This window comes from Panthera tigris, chromosome C2, assembly GCF_018350195.1.
Source record: "Panthera tigris isolate Pti1 chromosome C2, P.tigris_Pti1_mat1.1, whole genome shotgun sequence".
Lineage (NCBI taxonomy): Eukaryota > Metazoa > Chordata > Mammalia > Carnivora > Felidae > Panthera > Panthera tigris.
This window is the reverse complement of record NC_056668.1, coordinates 130,421,569-130,442,345: the sequence shown is the minus strand read 5'-3', so window position 1 is coordinate 130,442,345 and position 20,777 is coordinate 130,421,569. Positions and strand designations below refer to the sequence as shown.

The 20,777-nt window shown below is 39.0% G+C and overlaps 1 protein-coding gene across 13 annotated transcripts in view; it reads left to right on the top strand.

Moving 5' to 3' along the window:
* NEK11 (NIMA related kinase 11) overlaps positions 1 to 20,777 on the top strand; it is a 291,065-nt gene that overhangs the window by 38,942 nt on the left and 231,346 nt on the right. For 9 of the 13 annotated variants that reach the window (XM_042998267.1, XM_042998263.1, XM_042998270.1 and 6 more), the window contains exons 2-3: positions 3,843 to 3,939; positions 9,444 to 9,609. In XM_042998267.1, the coding sequence (XP_042854201.1) occupies positions 3,843 to 3,939; positions 9,444 to 9,609 (263 nt within the window). Of the gene's footprint in view, positions 1 to 3,837; positions 3,940 to 9,443; positions 9,610 to 20,777 lie in introns of all 13 variants that reach the window. The other 4 variants (XM_042998265.1, XM_042998266.1, XM_007087384.3 and 1 more) reach the window with 2 other exon arrangements.

The window sequence follows — 20,777 nt, the reverse complement described above, 5'->3', positions numbered from 1 at the left end:
AGCACTGGGTGTTGTATGGAAACCAATTTGACAATAAACTTCATATATTGAAAAAAAAATAAATTGCAATAAAGCCTTAAAAAAAAACAATAGCCAAATTATGGAAAGAGCCTAAATGTCCATCAACTGATGAATGGATAAAGAAATTGTGGTTTATGATGTCATTCCTTGCATTTAATTTTGTGACTATTTTGCTGTTGATTCAAGTCATCTGCCTTTTATTCACTTGGAATAAATATGCCCTGAATGATCAAAAAAAGAAAGAAAGAAAGAAAGAAAGAAAGAAAGAAAGAAAGAAAGAAAGAAAGAAAGAAATTGTGGTTTATATACACAATGGAATACTACTTGGCAATGAGAAAGAATGAAATATGGTCTTTTGTAGCAACATGGATGGAACTGGAGAGTGTTATGCTAAGTGAAATAAGCCATACAGAGAAAGACAGATACCATATGTTTTCACTCTTATGTGGATCCTGAGAAACTTAACAGAAGACCATTTGGGAGGGGAAGGGGGAAAAAAAAGTTAGAGAGGGAAGGAGGCAAAACTGAGAATAAACTGAGGGTTGATGGGGGGTGGGAGGGAGGGGAAAGTGGGTGATGGGCATTGAGGAAGGCACCTGCTGGGATGAGTACTGGGCGTTGTATAGAAACCAATTTGACAATAAATTTCATATTAAAAAGAAAAAGAAAGGCATCTCACTAACAAGAACTCTAGAAAGAGAGGAAAGTTCCAGGGTTGATGAAATTAGCAGCTCATAATATCATGAAGGCCCTTGGTGCCTACTGTTTCCTATCATTCAGCCTGTCATCTTGGGGTGGCTTCCTTCATGACCCCAGCTGGCTGCCAAAGTTCAAGGAGTCACATGGAGATGATGACATGCAGAGGCAGATTAAAGGAGAGTTTCCTCCCACGCTTCTCTTTTTATCACCAAGGAACATCTTTCCCAGAAAACCCCAAAGACTTCTCATACCTTCTAGGCCAGAATTACATCACGCCAAAACTAATCACTGGTAAGGGGAATAGGATTACATGATAGACTTAGGTGAATTATGATTCATCCCAGGGGCTGGGAGAGGGTCCTCCTCTTTAGATCATATGATGGTGGAGTTGTGGGGAGATGGGTAGACAGTCAGTGTCTCTTAAAATAATCAAGATGTAATATTCAGTGACTTGGCTCATCTGTATAAATAAGAAAAATAGAATGGCCTGACCACTTGTGTTGAGGTATAGGGAGAAGCAAAGGGGAGAAGAGCCATAACTGGTTTTGAGGGGGAAATTAGAGTTGATTCTAATACATCCCAGGTTGTAAGGAGAACTTTTAGAGTCTCCTCTAAAGAAGCTCCAGAAAGCTGTTCACCATGAAGGGAATCCACTCATTTTTTTAGCTAAAAGGAGAGCAAATGGCAGTTTGTTCCCAATGAAGCTTTTCATGAGACAGTCCCAGCAGCTTTTATGGAGGCTGTGGTTTAGAAATGGAGGTGGGGAGGGGGCGGAATAGATCCACTGTAGTGAGTGCAAACTACACAGGCTTTCTCAATAGGGCCAAAACAAATGCTGGCTTTTGTAACTATCTGATTAATTAATACTCACTGATGGATTTCTTGGCTCGGCTTAAGGCTCTTTGCTCAAGAGAATTGAAAAACCCCTGGGTGAAGGGCTTTTCACAACAGAGCAGTTAGACATGTTATATCTTCTCCAAATAACCTCCAAGGAGTCCTCTGGAAAAGAACTGGATATGGCATATCCTGAAGCCAGTTCTATTCTTTATTTTTTAAAGTTTATTTCTTTATTTATTTTGAGAGAGAGAGAGAGAGAGAGAGAGAGAGAGAACCCCAAACAGTTCTGTGCTGTCAGCACAGAGCCCAAGGCAGGGCTCAATTTCACAAACTGTGAGATCATGACCTGAGCCAAGATCAAGGGTCAGATGCTTAACCGACTGAGCCACCAGGTGCCTGCCAGTTCTATTCCTGCACTGACACCAGAGATTCTCTGCAGAGCTCTTACAGTGAGCACCAGTGCTGTTTCCAGCCTTGAAACATGTCCTCAAACCACTTCTACTTTTCAAAATTTATACAGATGTGGAAAGTCATTGAATTCACATAATTATTAGAAATTTTTTATTTGGGCCATATTTGTCTCCAAACCTCCTACTCCTGAAATCTCTGATTACTCTCTTCAGTTCCTTAAAAATAAATGGCAACTTGCATAATGTTATGGTACCAGCCTTGAAACACTGCATAGAAGTTGTCACCACAAATGATAATATAATCTAGACAGGAGCCAGGATAGCTTATTTGCCAAACTAAAATGTCTGAAATAATTCTACTCTTATTTATTCTTTGTTTATTATCTGTAGTATTAGTTATTGTTAATTATTTATTCTTTGCTTGTTATCTGTGTGCAATACTCCTATACACTGCTCATGTGTTTGTAAACTAAATCGGTCTTGAAAAGTCTAGGGTATGGAATTCACCTATAGGTTATAAGTGATTTTTGGTTTCATTATTCCCTATAAAGACACTTTACTTTTTCTAGGAATCACTATATCTTAGCCATTTTCAGGATATAGATAAAATCGACCAGATTTTCCATTTTGGAGGAACTTTATTTTTATCCCTGTGGAAGACAGTGTTGGTGCCCTACCTATATCACCTGGGCATTTAGTGTTTCCTGTGCATGGGTCCAGCCTTCAACTGCTAGCACAGGCCTCTCTCTGGCCAGTAGGGCCCCGTGATCTGGCATGGTGGGAGAGTGGGGGAGTTAATACTCCCAGGGAGCAGCCTTAACCAGAGAATGAAGGGAGTTGGTCCCTGCACCTCAGTCAGGGGACTCAGAGGTGCCTACACTGGCTTCCAAGCGTTCCTTCACAGAACTAAGCTCCAGTTGCTACAGCGGTGACTAGCTTGGTAATGCCCCTGATCAGCTTCTCTCCCCACTCCCTCTCACTGCTTAAAAGACTATACTTGCACACAAACCTGTGTCTCAAGGTTTGCTTCTTGGGGACCCCAAACTAAGAGAATCCTCTAGAGCAGAGCATGGTTTAATGGTTCCTCACATTTATTTTTAAAATCTTGTTATATAAAACATATTTGGATAAAAACTGAGGATACATAGATGGGTGAGGAGAAAGGAAGAAAAGAGTGGTTTATGAGTCTGCTAGTTTTATAGGTCTTTTAAAAAGTACCTATTCATTCCACATTGCATAATGTATACTCTGGTTGTGTGTTTGTGTGGGTGTGTGTATCTAAAGAATGGTATATAGATATAGAAATTCTTGCCTAGTTTTTGTAAGTAGTTTTCTTTATAAAAAACTCACAGGCTTATTAACTTTCATAAATTATTCAAATAATTCAAATACAGACATTCCTCTACTGGGTATCGATTTTTACAGGGCAAATAGTAAAGAATGATAAATTCATTTCTTTTGCTCCTTGGGATCCAGCTAGAGAAAAATTCCACATAGTACAAAGTAGTTTGCATGTGCAAAAGTGAATATCCTGGGATGCTAATCTATAGGTTTTGCCTTTTCTTTTCTCCTCAAAGAACAACTAAGGATCCCCACCCTACACCCAACTCTATTATAGCATTTATCATGATGTTGTTCAACTATTTTTATAGTTCTTGGCCTCTCTCATGGGACTGAGCTCTCTTGAAGGTCAAGAGGTTTCTCTTTCTCATCTTTGTATCCCCAGCACATGGTATAGTGTTTGACATACAGAAGGCAATAAGTAAGTAGCTGGTCATGTAACAGAAGTACATAATTTCCTATCTTAAGGTATTTGGGAGTGGCTGCTTGGGGCCTTGTATGGAGTCTGAAATTGGGCTCTCCTTCTCAGTATAGATGTCTGCAATGGGCACCTGCACTGTATCATGATGCTATTTGAGCCCCCAAAACTCTGCTACATGCTGGTGATCAGGAGTGGAGAGGAAAAGACCAGGTGAGTCAGAGAATTCTAGCCCCCAAAGAGCTGGGATCAGGAATTTAGTGGTTAGAAACAAAAGCAGCTCATAGATTATGGCATATGATGGTGACCTATAAAATTATTTTGTCCTTTTCTCTGGACACAGACATTAAAATATGTTTTTTTGTTTTTAGTTGCTGAGAGAAGAATAAACAACAAATAAAATAAAATTCCATCTGTAGTATACTCTCCACGAAATTCTGTAAGTTTTTTTTCCAGGTACTCCTTTAGTAACTTCAGTACTTGGTATTTCCATTTTTTAATCAATGTACCACTGTATTGAACCAATATCACTCTCTGCCATTATATTCTCTTATGTCCCTTTACATTTTAAATGTATATATTATATTAAAAAGTATGAAATAACTTTAAAAAGGATGTTTTGTACTCTCATGATATTTCTACCCATAGGAAAGTAAGCAACACTGTGGCCTTAAATTCCTTAGAGGATGCTACATTTTAAGACTTGAATTAATAAATAAAAATTAGCCTAAGAGAGCTAGAGTTTTGGAGATTCCATTTTCATTACCCCAAAGTGTTTACAGTGATTTGTGGTAACACCTGAACATGCCTATTGCATTGGTCAGGGCTCCCAGTACAGATAAGTGCAGCCTCCTTATGTGGTTTGAGCAGAAGGGGATTTGTTCCAGAACACAGATAGCTCACATCAGCAGCAGGAGGGCTGGGGAGCAGGTTAAAGCCTAAATTTCCAGGAACATCAGCCAGAACCATGCCACTGAAGTGGCTTGCTGCCACTTCCACCAGGGCCACGCCATTTCTTATGCCACCTATGTTAATGAAAGGGTGGCCCTGTGCCCACCCTGTTTCTTCACTCAGCTCACACCCAAAGCAAAGTCTCAGGTGAGTGCAGCTGATTGGTAGAACCTAGGTCACACCTTGGGTGCCCCAGCTCAAGCGAGATGGGAGATGTGGAGTTTTTTTGTTCGTCGGTTTTTGTGTGTTTTTATCTATCTGGGGAAGTCAGGACCCACAGTCCAGGGATCTAGTGCAATGTAGGGAGGCTGTCTAAAGATGCCGGGCAGCCTCAAATGACAGGTTTCTGCTGTAATAATGTCACGTGAAAATAACAGCAGGCAAATTGTGCAAAAGGTTTGCCCTCTACTGTTTAAAAAAAAAACTGTAGCAAAAAGATGGGAAGGAAATACACAAAAATATTTTTTAACGTTTATTTATTTATTTTTGCTGTCAGCACAGAGCCCGGTATGGGGTTCCATCCCACGAACCGTGAGATCATGACCTGAGCCAAAATCAAGAGTCGGACTCCCAACCGACTGAGCCACCCAGGCGCCCCAAAGCGTCATAACATCTTAAATGAGGAGAGCCTCAGATGTTATTTACTCCAACTTCACAGCACTCATCTCGATATGAAGTTTTTGAAAATATATGTATTTTTGCACATTCACGTACATTTATCTTTTTGTTTAATATTTGTCTTTCCCGGTAGATACAAAGGCAGGGCCTATGAATCTCCAGTGCCTGCTACACTGTAGACACATAGTAGGTGCTTACAACATGCATGCAAAGCATGACTGTTAATGCTTAAATCACAAGGGAAGGGACATAGCTAGTTTTTTCCAGACTAACTGCAAAGCTTTCCACACCCACTAGCTGACTAGCCCTCACCAAGATGGTTGTGGCTACATGGGACCTTATCCCACTGCTCCTCATGCCTCACTGGGACATAGGGGATTCTAGAACTCTCTTGGGCTCATCAGCTTCCTTGCCCCTTCAGGACCTTTTTTTTTTCACTCCTACCCCTAGCTGGACACCAGAAAATGAGAGGGTGCTGCTATTTTTTCTATGCCCTGCTTTGGAAAGAGAGCACAGTTCTTCTGTTCTCATGTTCTCCTACCCATCTTGGAGTCCTGTTCCTACTCTCCTCTCTGGACCCGGCCTAGGGGACATGAACTGTTTTCAAGGGCTCAGATACACCTAACTTTCTTGCCTTCCCTTCATCTGGTCCAGAGGGTCTCTTTCTCACCTGGAGGTGGAGAGGACACTCACCCACTGGCCACATATTCCTTCAGATCTTTTCTCTAGCCTTGGTCTCTCCTGTGGAAAATCAAAAGCCAGGGATTTCCAAAGTCACCCTCCAAAGTTTGTCAGTTTGTTACTGATTCTAGAAAGAAAGAAGCATGCCACTTGGGAAAAAGAACAGAAAGTTTGTAAGTTAAGTGGGTCTGCAGGGATGCTTGTGTGTGTAGGTTTTTTTTGTTGTGTTGTGTTGCGTTTTGCTGCTGTCATAAAGTTTCTCCCAAACAGTTGAAGTTCTGATAAAATAAATATCTGTCATGTTATTTAGGAGTGGGTGACAGGCTGAGAGTCACCGAGCAGGTGACAAGCTGTCCTTGTTTTGGTATGTTTCCATGCTGCCTTCGACTGATATTGATCTCATATTTTGTGATAGGTAATGAGAGTTTCCTCTGTTGGTTCAGTGACATGATTTTAGGTAAGGAAGGTAGAATGTCTCTGCGTCAGCTAGAGATGATTGTATTAGATACCACCTGTCTTAATAGCCCTACCTTCGTCTGCTAAGCTGTGGGCAAATGAGATTTTATGCTTTATCATCAGGCTGCCAGACAGGACTCAGGTTAACTATATGTAAAATCTCAAGCTCTGTTGCACAATAGTTGGTGTTTATGAGGAAAAATAAGTATACTTAAGCTTTTTATAGCATTTGTTCCTTCACAGCAAGAGAATATTGCAAGTTTGTGTAAGGCTTTATGTTGTCATGCTTAACCACTGTGACTTTTACAACTGCATATTAGCTGGGCACAGTAAATTACTGGAAAGGCACTATGAAGATGTCATTGAGCTTTGCTAGCTGCGTGGTAATCTTCAGAAGTTACAGAAAAACATAACTACGGATGTCATTTCAAGCTCCTTTTACTAACAGTCTGGATGCCACTCTTAATAACATGAGGTTATTTTTAACCAAATTATTGATGGAACTGGTCTTCTTATAGAAAATGGTCCCATGCGAGCATTTCTCTAGAATCACTTCATTATCAAGTAGGGGCCTGAGAAGGTGTTCATTACCTAACAACACCAAAGGGGAAGGGAACCAAATGTTCCAACTTTCTAAATTGCAGTCCTAGTTAAAGACACCTGTAAATGGCAAAGCACAGCCTGTGAGGCCCCCTGTTTAGGGCCCTCCTATCTAATGCAGCCAGTGCCTGCTGGGGTTGTCTTTTAGGGGTTCACAATGGGAAGACCATGAGAAACATTTAAAATGAATAAAATGTTATAAATGATTCAAGTTTTAGGAAAACTGATTTCCCAATAATGGCCATCTTGAAATAGAAGATTCTCCTGATGAATCAGATTTTGGAGAATGGAAACTTAACAACAAGCTTTTATTGGTCAAGAAAAAAGGCCAAATGTCACCCAACACGCGATATGGATCAGTAAGATAAGGACACTTTCTAAGTTTTCCTACGTAGTGTCTCAGCTTTTAGGACAGATTGTCTAACCTAGAATTTTTATGAAATGTTTGCCACTGAGGAATAGGAGAGGCAAAAACTGCACAAGACAGTGCTGACTGCAGTATTAAAGCTTCTAGGCCCTGCATCTGAGCGAAGAAACAGGCTCTGTCTCTGGTATTGCCTGAGGAAATGTCTTCCACAGTGAAACAACTAGGGGGGAGTCTTATTTGAATCAATGAAAAAATGTTTAGTATAATCACATTTTTAAGAATGATAGGAGCTCTCCTATCCATTGTGATTGGGGCTGGTACTTGGGTAAACAGAGGAAACAATTTTTAAATGCAATGACATAATGAAAATATTTACATCAATGTAAAACATATCATTGCACATTTTCTCCAATTTTTTGATGCACAGCCAATATCTAATGTTTTCTGATTAGAGGTCCCTTCATCTTTTTTTTTTTTTTTTTTTGCATAAACTACATCCATAGTATGTTAAGTTTTCCAGGTTTACCTTCTTTAAAACGGAATGAAAATTTAGCAGCATGAATTCAGAATACTTGATTTTTACATTTTTAAACCAACTTTTTAGCGCTATCTTGTCAATTACTTATTTAACCGCAATTCTTTTTTGTAATTTGTCACTGTCAAGTTTTTCGGTAAGTGTTTGACTTAGTTTTCCTCACAAAGATAACACTCATAGTCATCCTTCATCAGTTTGTCATATTTAAGTCACAAATTTACAGTAGTGAGCACAACTGGCGTAACAAGTTTGGGAGTAAACACAATGACTCGGTAAGCACACATCTTACCTGGAAGGGCAGGAGTTAACGGGTGTGCCAGAGAGCACCTCCTGGGCACCTAGTGGGCACAGGCATTACTTGTGGCAAAAGCTGCTGTCAGCATCTGTTAGAAAGGGCTGGAGAGCTCTGCTTAATCTATGAGTTGGTTGAAGGGCCTTTAATTAAGACTGTTTCTACTATAAATACATTTTCATTAATATGCATAGGCTGTAACTCTTAAAGACTATCTTTGTGAAATGTTTTCTAGCATGGGTTTTGCAGAACTTGCCTTAATGAATAGCTAACGTTTACTTATAATCAGCAGAATCTGTCTCACATGTAATTGGTGCTCTAAAGTGCTTTTCCCTGGCAATCTAGTTTATACTCGGTACCGTAATTGGTTTGTTCATCAGACTATTTTTTTCTTAGATGGGAAGAGATAGTGTTTTGGTCCACTCCTCATTGAATTATCACAGTTTAAAATTAATAATTTGGAGATTTAATGAGCTCTTGTTCCATTACATGCTTGAGACCCTAAATACCTCTATCAATGTTTTTAGATTTTTTTTTCTCTTAAACACTAATAGCAATAAAGTATGCTATGCCAAGAATAGTTTGAAAAAGAAAGGAAATAGATAATGGCCCCATTGATATTAAGTTGATAGATTTGGAAAATTTTAGAGCTGAGATAGAAGCATGTGTGTTTGTGTGTGTGTGTGTGTGTGTGTGTGTGTATAAGAGGCAGAGAAAGACAAAGTCAAAGAAAGACACAGAGAGACAGAGTGACAGATATATATAAGTGAGAGAGAGAGAGAGACAAAGAGAGACAGAGATAGATACCAAGATAGGAATAGAGAGAAATAGAAAAGCTGAGGAAAACAGATAAGGTGAGAGATAAAACATACACAGAGACAGATGGAAGCAGAGACACCATGTGAAAGACAAAGAGAAACTGAGACATATAGAGACCAAGGAAGAGCCACCTCAGCAATGTTGCTTAAGATTAGCTCAGTCTCTGCCCAGTTTGATCAAAACTGTAGTGCCACAGGTGTGTCAGTGACCGGGCTAGGCAAGCAGGCCCAGGGACCACTAGGAGACTCAGTGTCATAACAGCCAATACCAGACCTATGATTGGGTCGGAGCCTGGGCATTAACTAGGTGGCCCTGAACCATTTGTTCATATAAATTATTTTTTTAAATCTAAATGTACTTAAATATTGTTTTTTTTTTGTTTTTGTTTTTGGCTGCAGAAAAGTACTGAAGGAAATCTCTGTGGGAGAACTCAATCCAAATGAGACTGTGCAGGCCAATTTGGAAGCCCAGCTCCTTTCCAAGCTGGACCACCCAGCCATTGTCAAGTTCCATGCAAGCTTTGTGGAGCAAGATAATTTCTGCATTATCACCGAGTACTGTGAGGTGAGACTCTCCTCTTTTGGAATTCTCAATAAAAATCTGTTTCATGGTAAATGGCACTCTGTAAAGGGACATCTCATAAGTTCAATTATCAAATCACTAGCCGGTGGGTGGGGGGATGGGTTAAATAGGTGATGGGGATTAAGGATGTTGTGATGAGCACCTGGTGTTGTATGGAAGCGTTGAATCACTATATTGTATACCTAAAACTAATATTACACTGTGATGTTAACTAAGTGGAATTTTAAATAAAAACTGAAAAGAAAAGAACCCCTCAAGCTGGACTATAAAGACCCAGGATATCGCGTCTTGCAACTGAGAATTATAATCTTTAGGTAATTGACAAACTCACTTCCAATGAAGGAGTATTTGCTGCAGAAGAATGCTTCTTGGGGATGTATTTTAGGGAGAATGTCACCCAAACCTTCTACAGTGGGTCCATTGGACAGACCACTTAAATGCTATAATGGAGTCCTGCATGGAGCAGAGGTCCATCTCTTGAGTTTTGGGTTCTAGGCTTATTCCTCATTTTCCTCCATGGAAATTTGGAAATGGAAATATGGCCCATTTTCCTCATGGAAATATTCCTTCATACTTATAAATTTGTGATTAATGGCTTCAGATATTTTCAATTTTCCCTGCCACTCCATGTTCTCTGCAAGTAATAGCTGTGCATTTTACTGAGCCCCAACCAAATATGAAGCTGCTTGGAAAGGTACCAGAGGGGGAAAGTGCCAAGGTGTATCTATAATATGAATCTGTATGTTTGTTCCTGAGAGGCTAGGTAGAGGGGAGTTATAAGGGCGGGGTCAGGCAGAGAGTACGTAAAGATGACCTTGCTCAGAAAGTATCTTCCAGAACATTCTGGGAGCTAGTCTTAGGCAAATGCACTTTGGGAGAATTTGGTGCTATTTATACTTTAGAGTGAATTTAGCCAGTTCATCACCTGGGTGTTGCTGGGGCCTGAATGAAAAGATGCTGGGGAGAAAGAAGATGCTCCTTAGAATGGAAGACAGGTCTGTTTGGGTCAGAAACTTTGGACAGCCAGAGGGTGCCATGTGTTTGAGAAGCAGAAAAGAAAAGGCAAGAGGAGATGAAGCTTGGAAGGAGTAGGGATAGCAACAAAAGTCAACCTTTTCTGCTTTACACATCAGCTGGTGTATATTAACCAATATAAGTCAAAAGCCCAATTTAAATATCTGCAAGTTTGAGATATTCCAAGTGTCAGCTATTTCCCTGCAGGTCAGCCTCTTCGGCTCAGCTTTGCCAGGTGTTTCCTCATCTACTCTTCTGCTTGGAGGAAAGTAAGGGAAAAGAAGGGGCGGGGAGAGAAACAGGGAGTTTGGATGTCCGCTTCTCCTTCATCAGTGGACTATTAAGAAAAGTAAAATGATGAGTTGTGCAGAGCAGTGATAACGACCAGCTACTCGGACATGTATGTCATGAATCCATGCAAAACTGCAGGTATTTTCATATATAGCTACAATATGATCTGTCTGCTACAGTTTAATCATTTTTCTTCCTTTAGCCCTCCAGTTAATCAACTGCTTGTGACCATAGAGGTAGCTCTACTGCTGCTTTTAGCACACTGGATTTTCCAAAGATTCTTTCCTGGTCTTAACAATATTTTTCACTGTAGTCATTCCTGTGCAATAGAGCTTTCTGTGATAATGGAAATGTTCCATATTTGTGCTCTCCAATGCAATAGTCAGGAGTTACACATGACTTTTCAGCCCTTGACCAAGTGTGGCTAGTGTGATTGAGGAACCAGATGTTAAATTTTATTTAATTTTAATATATTTAAATTAAATAACAAAATATGGCTACTGGCTACCATATTGGACACGTCTAGGTGATAAGCTATAACTTTCTTTCCCTGCCTTATTTTTAAATTTTTTTAACTTTAATGTAACTTTAAGCTACCAGAAAAGTTATAAGAATAACACATGAACTCCCATATACTGTTTGTCCAGATTTGCCAATTGCTTTATCATTCTATTTATTCATCTATCTGTCTATCTATCTATCTATCTATCATCTATCCATCTATCTTTCCTGAACCATTTGAGAGGGAGTTGCAGACACAATGCCTCTTTGTTCTAAATACTACTATATTTTCTAAGGCCAAGGACAGTGTCTTTTATAGCCCTGATACAATGATCAAAATTAGAAAATTAACATTGATACAATGTTAGTACGTAATCCATTGGATGTCAAAATGTGATCCCAGGCCAGCAGCATCATTATTACTTGGGCACTCCACCCCAGCCGTACTGAATCAGAAATTCTGGAGGTGCGGTCTGGCAATCTGTGTTTTGACAAGCCCACCAGGTGAGGCCCATCCACAATCCATCTTCAAATTTAGCCCATTTGTCCCAATTAGGTCCTTGGAAAGGATATTTCTGTATGTTTTTTTCTCTCACAGGATCCAGTCCAGGATCATCTGCGTTAATTTTTAAATGCTGGTGGTTTCCAAGGGTTGAGCTACTCTCCTGGGAGGGGCGTTGCCATGGTGACAGCCACAGGCAGGCAGGGGAACCACTGAGGGGTCTTCCTGGGCTCCAGGCTGCTGAGCTGTCAGACTGTCACTTATCTGACTTCTAAGGAATGACGTTTGCGGATCGCTGGTTCTTGTTGTTAACAGAGATATTTCTCATTATCAGACCCACATTTGCTCTTAAGTCGCACAACTCTGGCATTATCCTCTCTTTATTGAGGTAAAATCATGCTGGAAATAGCAGATGGCTAAACTTGTACCTCATAGAAAAATGCTATCACCATTGAAATAGTTGGTCTTTTTTCTCTCCAAGTTTGCTCTTTTGTAATTTAATTTGGGACCTTGCAAGATCCAAATATATAAATGCATTTGTGAGACTGCTGGATCTACCACTCAACCCTTTGGGCACATAACATCAGATAAGAGCGTCAAAAGCAAACAACTGAACTCTCACAACTTCTTGTCAAGATCTAACCAAATCTTTGACGGGGAATAGTTCCAAAACTGCCAAAATGGAAGAGTATTTCAAATATTGACGTCTTCTCTTCTCCCCCGCCCCCACCCCCACCACCCAGTGTTAAATGGAACTACTTGCCATTTCCTGTGTGTCCTGCACAGTTTCACACCTCTTCATCTGTGCTTGGGCCATTCCTTTCAGAGTGTCCTTTCTCATAGCCCCACATCTTCGAATCCTACTCATCCTCTTAGGCCCAGCAGAAATGGTACCTCCTCTACAAAGACTTCAATAACCTCCTGGTGGAAATCCCTCCCCACCCCCACCACATAGCATTATATGTCTCCTGGCACTCAGTACATTATGCATGGTATGAACCGTCTCAGACTTTAGATGTGTGGGATTGATCTTTTTCTGATTAATTTTTGTATCATATCAGGGACCCACGTAGTGAGCCACAAAGCAATTAGCAATCAGAATTTTTTTTTTCTGACGAATTCTTTATTACTTGCTTGCAGCTGCCTCCCACCTCATTTCTGTCAAAGACTAATGGTAAAAGATAAAGTATTGGATCCTTCTACCTGTTACATATGTCAAAAGCATTTTGTCCTACCTTATTTTGCTGGCACACCTAACAATGTACTGCACTGGAGGGCTGTGAGGTACTACCTACCCACCTGGGTGAGGACAAGGCATCCCCAGAAACCTGGGCGTTAACTTAGGAGATGCAGTAGAGTATAGGTGAGTATAGCCCATGTATCTTCAGCAGAGAGAGACCATAATGCTATCAGCTGAAAGCAGGAAAGGTTGGACTTGTCTATTTTCTGCTTAGTGATATTTTTTAAATTTTATTTTTATTGATTTATTTTTTTAACGTTTGTTTATTTTTGAGGGAGAGAGAGAGCAGGGAGGGGCAGAGAGAGAGAGAGGGAGACACAGAATCTGAAGCAGGCTTCACGTTCCATGCTGTCAACAGAGAGCCCAACGTGGGGCTTAAACTCACGAACCGTGAGATCATGACCTGAGCCAAAGTCGGACGCTTAACCGACTGAGCCACCCAGGCACGCCTATTTTCTGCTTAGTGATATTAACATAACTAAACAGAAACTATCTTAGTGTAATGGTAGTGCTCAACCTTGGCTGTACATTAGAATCATGAGGAGATTTCAAAAATCACAAGACCTGAGGCCCATCTCCAGAAAGTTTGATTTAATTGATCTGGATTTTTATCTGGACATCAGGAGTTTTGAATGCTCTCCAGGTGATTCTAATGTGTAGCCAGGGCTGAGAGCTGCATAAAAAAGTTGAATGGTTAGTGTGGAAGCAGAAAAATGGAGCCATAAAGGAAAACTTGGTCAGTGTGTATGGAGCACTGAGCAAAGATGAGGCCTGGGCTGGAGAACGGGGAATTCTGGCTCTGGTGGTGGGTTAGGTTTTATGCTCAGGCCACCTCATTAGGTGCTATGATAATTACCTGGCCTGTTCTCCTTGCTCCGTGTGCAACTTCTGATTATAATTCAGCTCTCCACATATGCCTCTTCTAACAGGAAAAAATCTGCTGGCTAAACTGACATGAGCTCCCTGTTGTCTTGGCAGCTGTAGCTCTCACTGCATGTGAATAAATTGGCATTCTAGATTATTTATTGGTTCCTTAACAGTTTGAAATTCACCAAGGCAATGATAGTCAGGAGTCTTTCCAAAAGCCATTATTGAGCCCCAAATCTGTGTCAGATATAATTCTAGAGAGTGTGGGGCAACAGAGATAATATAATATTTCTTTAATTAACCCGTCTGGTAGAATAAACAAATCATTTCTATCAATAGCAAAAGTACAAGCTAGATATGGTAAGTGTTGAGGGAAGGAGGTGGTTAAAGTCCTGTGCAAGTTAAGACTAGAGAGAAATGGACTATGGAAACCATGGAGGAGCTGGCATTGTATTTGAACTTGAAGTATGGAAAGGATTTGGTCAAGGGAGATGGGGCAAGGACATTTTAGTTAAAGGGAATAATGTGATAAAAAGCTAAGAAGTAGAAAAGCATGGGCCATGATTTAAGAACCTAATACTTCACTTTTAATTATAATGTGTTTGCATTTCCTAATGTTAACAACTTATATACCCATTGTATAATAATCAAAACCAGGGTATTAATATTTTACCAGTTTTATTCCTACTGTCTTTGTCTGTTCCAGGGCCCAATCTAGGATCCTGCATTGTGTATAATTGTTGCATCTCCCTATTTCTTTCTTGTCGGTGACAGTTCCCTTTTCCAGCCTTGTTTTCTATGACCTTGATACTTTTGATGACTACTGGTAACTTATTTTGTAGAAGGCCTCTCAGTTTGGATTTGCCTGATGTTTCCTTGTGATTAGATTGAGGTTCTATATTCTGAGGAAGCACACAAGTGATGTGATGTCCTTCTCACTACATCATATTAAGAGGGAACATGATGCTAGTGCAGCTTATTACTGGTGATGTTAACTTTGACTGATTGAAGTTGTGTCTGCTGGATTTCTCCACTACGGTGTTACTATTTTCTTTTTTTGTAATGGGTAAGTATCTTGGGAAAAATATTTTGAGACTATGCTAATATCCTGTTTTTCCTCAAACTTTCACCCACAGATTTTAGCATCTTTCAGTAAAGGTTGCCTGGAGTACTTTATACTGTGATATTTTGCTAATGGTGATTATGTATTTCCCTCACTCTTTCTATATTTACTAATTGGGATTCTCTTATAAGGAAGAGCTGTTCTACTGTCCCTTTCCCATTTATGTATTCAATTATTTATTTATATCAGCATGAACTCAGGAATATTTATTTTATTCTATGGTTTATAACCCAATACTGTCATTTTTGTTTTGTTGTTCAAACTGTTCCAACTTTAGCTGTTGGGGTTCCTTCAGGTTGGCTCTTGTGTCCTCTTAACGTGCCCTTATCCTTTTTCAAGGAGAGGTAGATTCTTATTAATTAATTTTATTTTATAGATGAGGAAACAGGACCCCAGAGAGGTGGAGTGATTTTCTGGCAGTCACATGGCTAGAATATTGAATTTCATCTAGGGCAGAACGAGGACCAGAGGTATTGGGAAAATTGCTCCTTTTTTTTTTTTTTCTTTTACTTGGATCGCTCTAATTCCTTCCTTAATATTTAATAGAGTCAACCAAATAGTCCATGGTTCCTACCTCCCCAAGCATGTAATTATCTACCTGTACATGGACATGAATTGGAAGACATTGGTTGTTTTATTGCTCATACCAACAATGTTAACCAAACACGTTTCAAATTGTGGCCCTAAGCACAAATTTCTACATAGCTACACTAATCAAGCCTATGTAAATTATACAAAATGAAAACTTCCAGTTATAAGATGAACAAGATGTGGGAATCTAGAATATAGTTCTGGGCACAGGGACATAGCTTACAATACTGTACTGTATACCTGAAATTTGCCAAGAGAGTAGATCTCAAGTGCTCACACCACCACCAAAAAAAAAAAAAAAAAAAAAAAAAAAGATAACTATGTGAAGTATTGGATGTGTCAGTTAACTTGAATGTGGTAATCATCTCACAATTCATGTGTGTGTGTGTATATATATATATATATATATGCGTGCATTTCCTTTTCTTGGCTTTTTCTCACTTACACTCGGTATCTTTATCTTTGTTTTTATACATAAACACAAAAACACAAGTATATCAGTTTGTACACACATACATATTTTAATATGATGATGATGATGTTATTAAGTATTTTACGTCTCTCAGTAGGAGACTAGAATAGTGGAAAGTGTGTGGACTTTGTCATTACACTGACTTGTGTTCAGATCTTGGTCTATTTCCTTAAGGAAGTTATTTCATTTCTCTGATCCTTTTCCTGCTACTAAGATAGTGTATCAACACCTCTTTTGTTAGTTTTTTTTAGGGATTTGAAATAGTGAATATTGAAAAAATGGCTCTCAGAACCTTGCACCTAGTAGACTGCCAGTAATGGAAGTTGTTATTTATAATCATTCATTATTTCATTGTTGCTCCCCTCTCCCCTTTCCAGTTGTTTTCTGGAAGGCAGGCTCATTTTTAACTCTGAGTTTGACTTGGAACCTTTAGTATGATTCATGCCAGAAGGAGGAAACATGCAAATTCTTAAACACTAATGAGTCTGATAGCAACTTTCAAGCAAGTACTTGCCAAAGATTTATTTGTACTGTACAAAAGAAAATTTGAATTTTCTCTTATGTTTCTTATTTATTTAAAACTATTTAAATAAACGAAGTAAGTAGGCTGAGTTTTAACAATCTCGAACTTCTAGTAAGTGTCAGTAGTGAATTTGGCAATGACATGTAGCAATCAGGCTTACTAGCTCTCAGCTCTCAGAGAGTCCTTGTAACTTCATAATACTGGGTATGCGTTGAGTCTGCAATTAAAGAAAAATCTTTTTCTGTCCTTTTAAAGCCACTGCTTGTTGTCCTGAAGCTCTGTCTGGGGCCACTAACAACCAAATTGTTTTGTTACAGTTGAGGGAGACTCGTAGGTTATTGATTATTGTGACATTGATTCATGACCATCTGTCTTAGTCCATTCAGGCTGCTATAACAATATACCATAGACCCGGTGGCTTATAAACAACAGACATTTATTTCTCACGGTTCTGAAGGCTGGAAGTCTGAAATCACGATTCCAGCAGATTCAATGTCTGGTGAAGACTGGATTCCTGGTTCATAAATGGTCATCTTCTTTCTGTGTCCTCACATGCTAGAAGAGGTGAGCGAGGGGTGTCTGGCTGGCTCAGTCGGTTAAGTGTCCAACTCTTGATTTCGGCTCGTCGTGATCTCATAGTTGGTTGTGAGATTGAGCCTCGTGTCAGGCTCTGGGCTGGGTGTGGAGCGTGCTTAAGATTCTTTCTTTTCCTGTCCCTCTGCTCCTCCCTGGCTTGTGTGTGTGTGCATGTGTGTACGCACACGCATGCATGCCCACGTTCTCTTTCCCTCTCTCTCTCAAAAAAAGAAGAGGTGAGGGAGTTCTCTGGGGTCTCTTTTATAAAGACACTAATTTTATTCATGAGGCCTCCACCCTTATGATCTAATCATATCCCAAAGTCCCCACCCCCTAATACTATCACACTGAGGTGGGGTAGGATTTCTACATAGGTATTTTGGGGAGATACAAACATTCAGTCTATAGCACCATCCTTCCCAGTATGAGCTCCAGGTAGCCACATATCACGGCTGTCTTCAATGGCCTGCTTTCCTGGGATTGCTGCTGATTGAAAGAACTAAACATTATCTTTAGAAAGGTATATCCTATCAGGCCTCTCTGGTTTTTCTGGGCAGTTCCATCCTGGAGAAGGTAGGCCTTCCTGAATTTGGTCTGTGTCAGTTCTGTGGCAGTTAGGGAGGACTGTAAATCATGTGAGTGTTTGATTTTTAAAATTATTTTTTAATGTTTATTTATATATGGGAGGGAGAGAGAGACAGAGATAGAGTGTGAGCGGGGAAGGGGCAGAGAGAGAGGGACAGAATCTGAAGCAGACTCCAGGCTCTGAGCCCGACGCAGGGCTCAAGCTCACCAACCGTGAGATCATGACCTGAGCTCAAGTCAGACGCTTAACCCACTGAGCCATCCAGGCGGCCCGAGGGTCTGATTTTATATACCTGAACGGATCTACTCATGATTTTTAATTAATTAATCTGATTTGTTCTATTTACTTTCTTTGTTTAAGCCATGATATATTTTAACCTTTTAACAACAAAGTTAAAAAGTAAGGCCACTGAGGTGTGCCTGGCTGGTTCAGTCAGTGGAGCATGCAACTCTTGGTCTCAGGGTCATGGGTTCCAGCCCCATTTGGGTGTGGAGCCTACTTAAAATACAAATTAAAAAAAAAAAAAGGAAGGCCACAAATTTTTACTTAAAATTGTTAATGTAAAAATTGAAAAGCAAAATTAGTTTTATTTAAAAGATGTGTCTTAATACACTAATACAAAGCAATTCATAAATCCATTAGAATTTACAGCGTTTGGGGTGTGGCTTTAACTGACATATGACTTTATATAAATATAAATATAAGTATTCAAAAATGGAATAACCCACTTCAAATAGTTTATTTTAAAAGCAACCCAGTGATTTATAGAAGAAAGCATTTCATGTCACTTGAGATAAAAATAAGTTCTATTTTATTTTTATCCATGTACATTTCTATCACCAGGAAGAACACTTACTCTAAAAGAATTTGGAAAAAGAAATTAGCAGCCAAACCCAGGAATTCTCATTTGTATTATCAGACTTGAACATCATGATACTACATGGCATTATTTAGTACCTATTTAGAAACCGAGTTTTCTTATATTGCTTTTAAGAGCATGGTGTGGCCTACCATTTCCTCCACTTTTTTGCACTCCATTGCAGTGCACTTCCAAAATGCCAAGGGAATGTCTTCAGGTTCTACAACATAACGACAGATGATCTTCACACCCCCTCCACCTCCATTTATTGGTGTTTTTGAAAAAATATGTCATTATAAAAAGATTCTTATTCAGCCCTGTCCGAAGTACATCTTTTTCCTTTGGAATTTTTCAAACTGTTGGACCAAATGTTGCCACTGATGGGTGAAATATTAAGTGTATGGCCCATTTGTGTTATTATCTAGCAACATTTGTTAAAATGTGGTCCATGGACTACCTGTCCCAGAGTCACTTAGGATGCTTGTTTAAAAATAGAGATTGCTTTGTCATCTCCAGACTTACTAAATCAGAGTGTCTGTGGATGCGGTCCAGGAATATGCATTTTAAACAAGAAACATGGATGATTCTGATGCCTGCTAAAATTTGAAGTCCACTGGAAGGATGTATTAGAAGCTTATTGAAAGGTGATGTGGGGTTTTAGAGAGCAGCATTGAAGATGTCAACCAAATGACTTAATAAGGAGCAACTTTTTAATTTTAAAATGAAGTAGGGCAGAACAGTTTTTCAAGCTCCTCCCAACCCTAGAATCCAGAGATTATTTCATGCTTTGTATATGCTCTGGGCATTGCAGTTTTGTTGTATTCAGACTTCTGAGAATGTTCTACTTTGGCTTTTTAAACTGGTTGTAAGTGCTTCTGTTGAAGACTTAAAAAAAAAACAGGGATTAATTTTTTTTAATTAAATGCTTTTAGGATTTAAAAATTTTTAATGGAATCAAAGATGGAGTTTAGACACTGTATTTGAGTTGTTCTTCATTCCTTCAAGGTCTTGGCATTTCAAAGTCAGTCTGATGTTGGCTAATTGGGCTGGGGGAGGGAGGAGAGTCCAGTAACCCAGCAAATGGTACATTTTGGGTTACAGATTTTCAAAACTTCAGAAGTTAACATCAAGGCTTTATTTGTAACTTTCAAGGGGTGATATTACTGAAAGAGCATTTTCTGTGAGCAATATAGACTTGAGGCAACATTAATATTGGTTTAAGTAAAAGTCAATATTCTTCACTAAAGTTTTTCTTAGCAATAAAAGTCATCATTAAATATTTCTCAAAGACAAAGTTGAGAAAACAATGAGCCTGCAGATAGTGTAATAAGAACTTAAACTGAGGTAAGACATTTTATCAAAAACATTTGATTTTTACTTGGAAGATGGCTTAGAGAAAGAAAGTCATAAATGCTTTCCATATTCATATTTCAAAATCCATCTGCTTCACAAAAAATATATTTCTTTGGTTGTGATATAAAAGCATAATTTTTTATCTTTATCTGTGAGGGACTTGATTACCTAATTTAAATCCTAAGAAAATAATCTACAGAGTATTTATTAAAGAACAAAGTACATACAAAGCAAATAATGTTTCTTAGAGATAAACATACAAAATGAAAATTGTAGGGGTAGTAACTTGATGAGCATGAGGCCCAGCTCTCTGATTAATTTTTTGGTGTTCTATTTTCTTGTCAACTAAACAGGTTCCTTGCTTAATGTTAGGAACTGGTTCAGTTTTCCTTCTTATGGTTCTACTCAGAGAGCGAGGGGGAGCTTGATCCTTTTGGCATTTCACTTTGAGGCCTACTATTGAAGGCCCTATTTCTTTTTCTTTTTTAATAGTCTAAATATATATATATGTATATATATATATGTATATATGTATATATATATGTATATATGTATATATATGTATATATGTATATATATGTATATATGTATATATATGTATATATGTGTGTATATATATGTATATATGTATATATATGTATATATATGTATA